Source organism: Numida meleagris, chromosome 5 (assembly GCF_002078875.1).
Source record: "Numida meleagris isolate 19003 breed g44 Domestic line chromosome 5, NumMel1.0, whole genome shotgun sequence".
Lineage (NCBI taxonomy): Eukaryota > Metazoa > Chordata > Aves > Galliformes > Numididae > Numida > Numida meleagris.
The window spans coordinates 26,224,440-26,236,537 of NC_034413.1; the positions used below are offsets into that span (position 1 = coordinate 26,224,440).

Below are 12,098 nucleotides of genomic sequence, written 5' to 3' on the forward strand. Positions count from 1 at the left end.
GTTAAACACCCATTTTGCGTATTCCATTAACCAAACTCCAGCAATGGCTTGGTCCAAGATTTTCATCTGGATCTGAGCCATAATTTAAATTCCACATATTTTTTTTAAAAAAAGAAAAAGCAACAACAAATAAAAACCCTTGGAAGAGGGTTATCTTATAACTGAAACTCCCGATTCAACAAGAAGTAGGTAAAGCACAGTAGGTCTCCTGAAGCAGGGTATGGTAGCTCTATACCTGGTTCAAAATCAAGCTACAACCTGTGCTCTACTTGCAATGCGGGCTTTCATTCCAGCTCAGTCTCAAAAAACCCTGCTTTTCTCCTATTGCTTTTCTCATTGTCGCACTGGGTTTGTAAATAAAGCATATTTCACTCCTGTAAGTGATTAATTAGACAATTATTTTATGATGCAGTACAAATAAAACATTCCTTGAGATCTTTCAATAGATTTTAGTTGTATTAGCCTCACTTTCACTCAGCAAGTCATATTTTTTACTGGAAATGCATAACTAAAATATGAATAGCTGTATGCAGCTCCTCGTATCAGAGAGGAGTGAGCATTCATCTTTTTTAATTTTCTTATACAATTCTATCAGCATTAAGATGAATACTATATAAAATATTAAATCATTCCTGTAACAATAAAATTTACCAAGCCTATATTTCTTTTAGCCTTTATGATGTTTTGAAAATAATTATTCTTTGGATTTTGTTTTTTGTTTGTTTGTTTTTACTTCATTCTCTCAGGTGCCACAGGAGACTTGTCCCTACCTATGAAAGTGCTTCCATACGCCGATTTGATGAGGGCAGAGTTGACAATATTAGGTCTGCTACATCGGAAGCATTTGCATTTGTGAAAGCAATGATTGATGACAAGCCAGCTCTGTCGGTATGTTGGTCTGGCTCCTTCTGCCTTCCCTAACAAAACCCTAAGCAAGTAAATACATTCATGATTCCCGATCTCTGACTTTTTAACTGTTATCTGAGAACACAAAGGCATAGCACAGAGCAATTGGCCTCACAGGATTTTGCTCTTTGTGCAAACCGACTGTTAATCTAAATATTTATTCATTTAATTGAGCATACAAAGGATTCAAAGCTCTAGTCATGACATTGAAACAAACAAAACATCTGATATTAGACCTAATATTGCCATCTAAATGATCTATCACCAGATCCAGATATCTAGGCTGAACATGGAATCCTGATGACCGTTATACTGCTATGCCAGGAGAAATGCCTGGCTGCTCCCCTGCAGCAGCAGATTGCTCAGTGGCAGGTCACAATGTGTGATGTGGCATAATTCACATGTTTTGATTCCAGTGGATATGTTCTGGCTTATCTTTTTGATTTTAAAGTCACATTTCTGCCACATACCGTTAGTTTTCTGGGATCTTCAAGAGGGCTGAACTCTCACAATGAAAAAGCATAAAAAAACAATGCTCCAAATTGTCCTGACATCACTCTGCAAAAATAAAAACTGTTACCTTTCTTTGAGATCCTACCATCTGTTTGCCAGAAGCATGAGTACCCTGTGTGTTTGATGGCTGTGGAAAGCGGTGCAGCTGACAAAGCTGAAACTATAGGTGCATGAACAGCTCTGTGCCCATCATCCCTGCAGAGCCTCCCTCAACATCTCACTGTGTGCCACTTCCACTCACTGCACTTCAGTGCTGTACAGGGAATTTCCAGGTGGCTGTTTGAATGCAACAGGCTGCCGCAGTATAAGCTATTTTGCAGAGCAAAGCCAGTCTAGCTGTTCTGCAGTATCCAGCGTAGCATCACTAGAAATATTGCTGGGCTGTAGATTAAGCATAAATTACTGAAACTAAGTAAACCACGCTCTAATAACCCAGAGGATGAAGAAAAAATTGTCCAGAGAAGTAGTCACTGTTCCATAGCATTTTTGATCTCCTTCTGGTTATCATATCTAGAATTTAGCTCTTGATGAACAAGACTTGAAAAGTTTCCATGTTGTAACAATAACCCAAAGGAAAGCAGAGATAATTTCCTCTGCTGAGTGAGTAATTCAGGGCAGAGTATGACCATGCTATTACACATAACAGTGACCACCATGTAACAGAGAAGAAAAGGCTGTTTTGCTATCAGTGTCCTGTCAGGCTGCCCACAACACAGATCTAAGTTCATAAGAAGCTGCTGCCAACTTTAAACACTTTTCCTTCCGCATTTGGGTGCTCAGCTCCAACCCCAGCACACATGCACACACTCCTAGAAGGAGCCAGTCTGCTCCTGGCACATTTTTGCCAGATCGTTGTTCTCTCCAATAATCTCTTTCCAGCTTCCTTGGTCCATACTGACTTCTGCAGTTCTCCCAAAGCTTCAGCATTTCCCATTGTTTTACCACTCAAAGCTAAGGCTGTGGCAACATTTAACAGCATCTTGAGCTGTACTGCTTCAAACAGACAAGCAGAAAAATGTCAAGCCAATCTAGGAGGAGCTCAGTCTTACCCTCTACATCTTCGTATTTCATGCCTTCGCAGTGACAAATAGGAAGAATAATGCTCCATTTCTCCTGAAAAAACCTACAAGTATAATGCAAGCCAACCCTCTGACTCCTTGGCTACTGAGATGCAAAGGGCATTTAAACTGGTTGTCAATTGCTCTTTCCCACAAACTTAGAGAATACAGAAACCTTTGTTTTGATTTTAGCATCTCTGCATCCAAAACGTACATATATGATGATCATGGAATCATTAGAAACAAAATTCACTTAACTCTATTTTGAGGTGAATTCTTTAGACCTGCAGGATGCCTCTGGATGTGACGGGGTTAATTCTATTTTTTTTGATAAAGAGATGCATCACTTGGTTTAAGTAGCCTTGGACTCCTCAGAATATCGTTTGCTAATAGCCATTAATACAAATCAAGTTAAAAATAATTTTCTATCCAATGCTAATAAAAATTATCTTCAAACGATAGCTTGAACAGTCACAAAAGATTGATCAAGTCAGATTGATTCTCTAGCAGGAGAAATATCTCATGCTTTTGACACTTGCTGTAAAAGAGGCCGCATCTGACACTGCAGAGATTGCTGGAGTAGCTGTAAATTAATCAGATTTAAAGACTGCATGTGGTAATTTAATCTGTATAGAAGAACTAAGGCCTGGCTCTAGCCCTGTGGAAAAAATATCAGACTTTGAGGGTCCCTGATGATGGCCTTGAATTGCCTCTAAAATGAATTCTTCGTTAAAAAGATCATTTATCGTCCGTAGGAGCTGAAGGACCCTGTTCATCTGGAGACCCAGTCTCTTCTGGCTGTTTCAGGGTCTCCCGATGTTTCACCACCTGCCTTGATGTACAGCAGGGCAGCATTTCTTAGGATCATTCTGTTGGCATGAAAGCCTGACTTTTGACAGGACTCAAAATTTACTCGCCTGTTATCTGAAATTTGAGGTATCTGTGGAGGGTAGAACAGACTTGAAAAACTCTAGATGCCTTTTCACAGAGGGGAGTAATTTTTTTTTTTTTTTTTTAAGCAGCTAGTAAAATACCAGAAATTGTTTTCATTAATATCACTGTCATTGTCCAGATGAAGCATTCTGGAAAAGATGCCTGGCTGTTCTGAAAACACTGAATTACATTAAGCAATTATTTTCTTACTTCAGATGCAGCAATTCAATTAGTAATAATCTACGTGCCCAAAATCCATGGAAAGGAACCACAGATCTTGCCCTGGCCTCAAGCAAACGACCACCAATTACCTCGTTCAACCCTTGCACAACCATACATGGTTACTGAGCAGGACATTGAATCCTTCTGGCTTTTCAGTTACAAACAGTACTTCCACCTGAGCAAGGAGCAAAGGACATTTGAGAGTGCTTGCTGTTCGGCTGCCAGTTAATTGATGGAAGATATGATCTCTTTGAGAGTTTAGGCAATAATAGATATATTTCAATTTCCTCAACAGGATTCTGAGAAGATGCAGAGATTTAAGGACGCAATCGCAGCTCAAACTAATTACACTATTTTGGTAAGTAAACTGCTGCTTTGTCTGATTAAGAACTTCTTTCTACCCTCCAACTAAAGTATTAAGATATAACCATTAACTATGCATCAGAAAACATGTAAATCTCAAAATACGAAAATACCTGTGTCACAGGAAAATTTCTCATGACACCCTCTAAAAAGCCGTATTTGACCAACCTTGCTTAAACAATACCTCTAGGAAAGGAAAATAACAAAATTTTACAGAAAACTTAGTGGCAAGACTCCGCTCTTGCGCATTATCTCACTTATCTTGAACTTTCATGGAACAGGACACTCTGTATCCATTGTATTCATGGGGAATGTGCATCTGTGAAACATTTATTATTTGTATTAGTGTCATAGTTAGGAGACTCAGCCATGAATTAGGATTCCATTAAGCTTTGCACTGCACGAAGTAACAATTCAAAAGTGGCTTTAAAGAGACTGCAATCAAAATATAACAAAGTTTTTTGTTGTTGAGTTTTTATTGTTGGTATTTCGTTGTGTGTTTTTTTTTTAATAAGTATTGAAGGATTTGCAAAACAGAACACTACTCAGATGAGATAAACCTTTATATAAATAAGCTCCTTGTGACTATTGTGAAATATTATCTATGCAAATAGCTGAAAGAAGTTGCAATAGGCTATTCTAAGATGAAGTAGCAACTGAACTCCTTATCAGGCAGCAAGTAAGGAAGGCTTAAAAGCAGTTGACTTCACTGCTGTGTAATGGGTGAGAAAAAGAACTGCAATTGCAAAATCTAGATCCTCCAAATTTACAGAGCCATAAGTTATAACATTACATGTAAGCTCAGGAGAGCTGTAAAACATTGGGAGCTTCCTGCCCTCCTCAAAATCAACTGTGCATTTTCTTAGGTCTCTCTTCCCTAGAGGTGAGCAGTCCTTATCTGGGACCTGATCCTCAGCCGACAAAAGCAGTCAGTTTGATTAAGTCTGCGACGGGCAGCTGGGAGCACAGCTCTTTAGATGGACTTGAATACTGGAAAGCTGACCCAAAATAATTTATAATAAATATAATTAACAATAGGGAAATAATTACACTAAGCTCTCTTTTAAAGACCTGAATATGGTGTCTAAGAAGAGAAAGAAGAATCTTCCACTGAATAAATCAGTTTAGTATCAAAATACAACTCATTTTCTGCTGACTAAAAATGAGACAATTCAGCCTAAGTAATGTTCTGTATCACAGCGCACCAAGACAAAGTGCAGGCTTCCTCTACAAACAGCTCAGTCAAACCACTCATGAAATTAATAAATGTTAATAACCAGCTACGTTAAGTGAATTTTCTACCCATGGTTTTGCCTCAGATCATTGCCTAACAAACCCACACTGCTGATTAAATACTCATAATATTCAAGAAATCATTAACTTCCAGAGGTATACTCAGAGCACCGGAGACACAAAGTGTTGCTGTAAGGCAGGATTTGTTCCGAGGATTGTGAAATTAAAGAAGCAGGGAAGAAAAGTAGTTTTTGCTTCAGTGCTAGGAGAATGCATTTTTGAAGCTGAGACTCAACATCATCTCTAAAACAGAGGCAAGTCTTATCTTAGGGTAACTATCTCATCTGAACAATCCCAGAGTAATTGCACAATGAACACGAGATACTGTAGGTCACAACCAATAGAGATTCTGTACCTCTCTGCTTTAAAAAATGTTTATTTTCTATAAAATCCTCCTTCCAAATAATTTCAGTTCAAGAAAATGTTATAAAATTCAGCCTCAAGTATAGCTCATAGGAAAATACTAAAATCACCATAAGAAAATTAATTTATTTAAAAAGATCTATAGGTGTCTCACCAAGCTCCCCTTTCTTTGTCAGAATAGCAGAATTTAATTGATGTATCTTTAAACCGGGGCAAGGCTTCCACGGTCTGACTAAATTGGGTATAACAGACTGAAATGTAATAGCTCCTAAGAAAAACAAAAAAGTCTACTTCATAAAACAAAAAGCAATTTAATGATTTTATTTCCCCTTGTTAGGGCTTACTAGTAGCATTGCTATCTTAAATGCGGAGCTCTAAAATTCAATTTAGCACAGTTTTTTCCAATGCGTTGACTCACGGTTTATTTTGTTAGCCTGTCTCAGCCTCTCTTCAGACATGACATTGATCTATGTTGCAAAAATGTCATTGCTAACAGCCTTATAAATCTTGTGTGATAGCAAAATATTTCCTTTGATTATCAAGTCAGTCTTCCTCTATGGGAAAAACAACATAAACACTGCCTTGATATTCACTACTTTTTGCAGCATCCTTGCTCCATCTGGGCTGATGAACAAATGGCCCCTTTACCAATGGGTGCCTACTCCTTAATAAACCAAACAAGATTATGCACTCCCAGTCCCATGCTTCAGGCACCTATTGCTGGTTAAAATGATTCTCCCCTCAAGAGGAGGTACAAGATTGTGATTTTTGTTTTATTTTAATTCTCCCCTCAAGAGGGGAAACAAGCTCATGTTCTTTTTCAAATCCTACCTTCACTCTCAGGTTGCTTGTTTCCCTTGTTACAAAGGACCTATGTTGTAGGGGTATCTGTTTTTCTCTCAGTGTAGTACAACATCCCTTGCTATGCATTTCCTTCCTGTGTTGATATCGGCTTCCCACCCAGGAATGAGCTAAAGCTCAGTCCTTATAATCAGTGTGCTCACCAGCAAGAGTAAGCCCAAACTGAACGAGCATCTGAGTCAATTCCTGCCTGGTTGGAACAGCTGAATGCTGTTCTTCAGATGCCAAAATTTTGGCTCAGTTTTCTAAAGAAACCAATTCCTGGAAATGTACTGTTCGACTATTTGTCTGTCTGCTCCCTCTACTGACTTGTGATCCTGCTAGCTTCTTCAGTCACATTTTCTAGCAAGCAAAAATCTTAAAGCAAATTGAATTCCCTAAATCTATAGTGCTAGATAGCTAGATAAAGCAGAGAAACCCAAGCACAGTAAGATCCCAGTAGAAGGCTTACTTCAGACTCAGCAGCAGTTAGTTCTCGAGAATTGGCCACCAGGGTGCCCCCTATGCTGTCCCACACCTGTTGTTTTCAATTGTCTCATTTTAGCAAGGGCTAAAATAAGGGCCGCTCCTGAGGTAATTGAGCTTTTCAATGAAACCCCAGGGGAAGGGGAATTGGAGTATTTGGGCAGTTAATTAAATATAGAAGACATCCACATCCCTAAGCCTAACCCTCAAGTGGTGGGAGATGCTAGCAGACTGTGATAGAACACTGGTAGATCTAATCGTTCTATACTTGAAACTGGATCTAACTTTTATATTGGCCCTACACTGAGATATAGCAGAAAAAGAAAGATTCCAGAGGTCCTTTCCAATTTAAGTTGTTCCTAGTAAATCCAGTAGTAGACATCTACTAGATCTTTGGATCTACTGCCATCCAATGACATATACTTCTAGAGTGAGACCCATGCTGCAAGGCATCAAAAGATTATCTTGTTCTCGTTTGGAAGTGTTGTGGAGCTTTCTTCTTTGAAATATAACTCAAGTGATGCACAGCCAATTCCGAGACACACTTCGAAATTTTTGGTGTCTCATATACTCCCTTCAGCAACTTTGAAAGTCCCCTCTATGATATTCAGTTCGGAGAAATGATGAGCATCTAGAACTCCAGTTAACATCAGCACATAATACATCTCAAGATCATATCCTTCCTAATTTTTACTTCTTCAAAGCACAACACAAACGTCTAGTTACTGAACATCAACAAAATATACACTCCAAGTAATATCTGAACATTACAGGCGTTACATCACTCAAACTAAGATCATCAATCAGAAAACAAGCCTGCAACAGCCAGGAATACTCCTCCATACTCAGCTGAATACTGGTGTCTCTCATATTGTACACAGGCGATTACTGGAATGGCAATAGACAATCATCTACTAGGGCTGAGAGAGGTGGCACGAGAACACCTCAAGGAACTGCCGGAGATCTTTACAGATGAGACGTATTTGACATGCAATAGATTCATCCTCTCAACCAGCCAGGTGAGATTTTCCCTATTCTATTCCCTTGCTAAGCAAAGAGTAACTGATCTGCGTTCTGCCAAAATCTGTATCTCACAATGAAAATGATAGACTAGGGGGAAAAAAAATGGTACCATCAGGAAGTCTGCAAAATTCTCCAGATTTTTAATCCAGTTTTGGCTCATTTTTCAGAATTAGCACAGTAAACACTAACTGAAGTTATCACTTCCCTTGCAACATCACAAAGGCCTACCTGAAAATTCTGGAAACACACACATACAAATTCAGTAAAATTCATACATGGGCTTGGTATTTCTTCACTTTCCAAATTACACACCTTCTTGTTCCCTTTCTTTTCTTCCTTCCCCTAAGGTGCCAACTGTAGTGGGAATTCTTCCTGCCAGGGACAGTACAACCCCAAGCCAGCCAGGCTGCCGCTCTCAGAAAGAAAAGCCAAGAGCTATGGGGAAATTTTATTCTTGAAAGGAGCCATGTTTGAAACCTTCAAAAGCCTTCAGTTATTCTGTGCAAGACTGCAAACCATGCAGATATGCATCTTAGATTTACAGACATTTTAGACGTTTACGGATTTATAGTTATGTACCACTATCCTAAGATACTCTAAGAGCAAACATTATTTATATTTAATGTTCTGAATAATCCTTTGTTGCATACATCCTAGAAATTAAATGTTTCATTGCATATAGCAGCAGTCTTAATGAAAGAAGAAATCTGTGTAAGAATTCATTTACTGAAACACAAACCCAACTGCATAGATTGGATCTAGGCAACAAAAGAGACTTACAATATCATGCTGCAGCATAAAACCTTAATAAGTAATTTGATCTTGTCTTAATGTTTGTAGGCTTGAGACATGAGTGAATGTAACCAACACACTACTACATAAATTCTCCAAGAAACTATCCGTGAGCAAAGAGTGTTTCTGAATAGCTTTATGGCCTTCGGCTGTTGCACAGCAAATTTATCTGACAATTCTATGGCTCTATTAGCAGAACTAATGGCTTGTTCTACACCATTAAAAAGCCAAATGTCATTTGTGAAGGCCCATGTACACAAAGTCTGAAACATAGATTTCTATCACATCTTTTATTTTCTCTAGTAGAAAGAGTTTTATTCTTGTATTACACCATGATTAAATTGAGGTGTAATAGAAATATAGTACCCAGATGCATTAAAGTATGCGTTTATGCTGCATTGCATTTAATGAAGATTAGAATTAGAATGTAAATTAATATTGAGATGGATGATACTACTTTCTATAATCAGTTACACTCTTCACACTACAAGTTTACCATAACCTTAAGATAACCTTAAGAAAATGAAAATCTTAGAGAAGCTTTATGCATCTTGATCTGAGCCAAAATTACAGGTGGCCTTAGAAATTCCACACCAATCAGAAAGATAGCTTCTAGCTGCTAAAGACCTACAACAAATGAAAAAAAGTGTATTATAATCTCCCCTTCAAACAATGCCAGTTTTTAAACACCAGCAGACAGAGCAGCCAAATTCCATACTGAGATCACAGATCAGCCTTTACCTTCCAGGGTATCAGCTCCAGACTTCTGAAGGATCTCCTATTCTACAAAGCGGATTCAAATATTTCAACCATTTGTAACATTTGTTCACCTTTTTTCTCATTCCTAAACATCTGATTTCAGGTGCCTTAATTAATCAGAAATCATTCCTTACCTTCTCCCTGCAACCAGGTTCCAACAACTATGGAAATGTTCTGCTGCTATGGGCCCGTGGTGCCTGACGGTTATGGGGCATGTTATAACCCTCAGCCAGAGCATATATTATTCTGCATTTCAAGCTTTAAAGACTGTAAAGAAACCTCTTCAGACATGCTTGCAAAAGCTGTGGAAGAAAGTCTCCTAGAAATCAGAGATCTGTGCAACAAATGCAACTCTGCTACAGCAAAGTCACTCGCTAAAGAAGAAGAAGCCACGCAGTTGCAGAGTGACCGCAAATTCTGAGAGGCTCTGGGAATTATGCTGAATCCACCTTAAGAATTAAAAATGACATAGCTGTTCAAAGGCAAGATAGTGCTAGTAATATATTAGTGTAGAAAAAAATGCCATTTCTTTTAGATTGTTGCTAACATTTAAAACCGCATAAATATGAAATCTTACATTTTGTGCTTGAGAATCAGCCAAAAGGTTTGGTCTCACTGGCTGAAATGAAGGAGGCAGTAATGCGTGTATGTATTGTGTTATCATTTCTAACCATAATTGACTTATCCCACTTTATCATCTAAAAAACCTGAAGTTTGTATATGGAATGAATAAAATACTGAAGCACACCAATTAATTAATATCCCCGAAAAGCAGTTCTAAAACATTTACATCTATTCCTGCAAAGTTTACACGTAAAGAGGGGGAAAAAAATGAAAGAATTTCCCCCTAGCAGGTATGTTGATCTCCATAAATAATAAGCTGATGTCATTACATTTTGAAATTTTGCATGGGGAGTATTTAATATCATACTATTTCCAACATTACAAAAGCAGATCATTTTTAATAGTGGCCGTTGTGCGTTTCTAAATACGGCAACAGACCTTAGTAAAATTAGACTAGTGTCTGCATGTTCCCCTAAATAAAAAATGCTGCAGAATAGTTTATCCTTCATTCTGGTTTGCAGTGGCCTTACACACAGTGCCATCCTGAAAGCAGTATGTTGGAGACAAGATCCATCAAAGAGAATTAGCAGAATTTTGTCCATAATGAATTGACTTATTTCTGACAGCGAGCAAAATCTAATCTGACAGAGAAGCAAAGCACAAAGCATAAGTCCAATTCAATTCTATTTAAATCCTTTTTTTTTGTTGTTTGCATAGGAATGAATTCTGTCAGTGTGACTAGCAGGAGAACTGCATGCAGCCACAGAAAATCAGAGCAATAAATAACTAAAATAAGGAGGCAAACTTGCAAGATGAGGAAGTCTCCAAGTTAGAGCGATAAATACCAGTTTAAGAGTATCAGTACTCATATCAGCTTTGCATCATCCCACTTGGGAGGGATCTATATTTTATATTTTTAATATCAGATGCAGAGTATCATATTCTGCAATATACAGTAAGTTCAGTTGCAAAGTAATAGAACAGTTGGAAATTACCACATTTTCTGTGAACGTTATCTGAGGTTTTCCTTGTTATTTCTCAACTTCCCTATCTCTCTAACTCCCTGCAAAACCTTCCAAGGACTGGTATTTTCACATACCTTCTCTCAAGATGAAATAAGTTGCCTTGCTTAGCAGCATTCAGTCAGAATTGTGAGAATATAACTTAGTGACCAACTGAAGACACTAACTGAGCACCCATCCTTTGTTAGCAGGCTGCTGCATGCTCTGATGCCTGGCCAGGGACCTGACTGTGGAGAAACGGAGACCTTTTCCTCTTCCTTTGTAGACAGAACAATCACATGCTTAAGCACTCACAGGTCTGAAAGCAGGGAAATAGATCTATTATAATAAATTAGAAGCACAGATATACTTCTAAGAACTCTAAATACTGATTCAGTAGATTACGTATGTCCACGCTTATTTTATTGCCTCTTTCTAGTCACATACATTCAATTAAGCACTCTGCTGGATAAAGGCTATCCATGCCATTTGTGAAAGCACAGTGGGCCTAATAATCAATGGAGCAACTCAACTATGGTGAAGCAAATCAACTACGTTGATTTATAATGATTGAGGGCTGGGCTTTTTTTTTTTTCTTAAGTTAATGTGGTCATTTAGAAATATGTGTATTTCATGACTCCATTAATGTGGTTCAAGCCAAAGACTGAATCTATTTTTGGATTATGTAAATAGTACTACAGCATAAAAGCTGCCCCAAAGTTAAAATTAAAATGTCATATCCTCTCCCTTCCCCCCCAAAAAATGAAAGTTAGTCAAACTGAATATTCACCTAACGAATATGCTGTTCGAAATGACTTTAAATTGTTTCTGTACTATGACCATGAAAATTGCTTTGAAACATTCCCAGTAATTTTGTTCTTCTGTCTTATGTCACTGCAAAGATGTTCTGCTCTTTCAACATACACATAGCACTATAATCTCAAGAGTTTTTTCGTAGAACTGTTTGCAGTCATGGCCATAC

At 38.1% G+C, this 12,098-nt stretch overlaps 1 protein-coding gene across 1 annotated transcript in view; it reads left to right on the top strand.

Annotated features, from left to right (window-relative positions):
* The window catches only part of CHAT (choline O-acetyltransferase), a 33,118-nt gene extending 22,405 nt beyond the window's left edge, over nucleotides 1-10,713 (top strand). Inside the window, exons 11-14 of the mRNA XM_021400544.1 lie at nucleotides 747-888; nucleotides 3,928-3,990; nucleotides 7,859-7,996; nucleotides 9,703-10,713. Of these exons, the coding sequence (XP_021256219.1) occupies nucleotides 747-888; nucleotides 3,928-3,990; nucleotides 7,859-7,996; nucleotides 9,703-9,972 (613 nt within the window). The 3' untranslated portion in view covers nucleotides 9,973-10,713. The remainder of the gene's footprint in view (nucleotides 1-746; nucleotides 889-3,927; nucleotides 3,991-7,858; nucleotides 7,997-9,702) is intronic.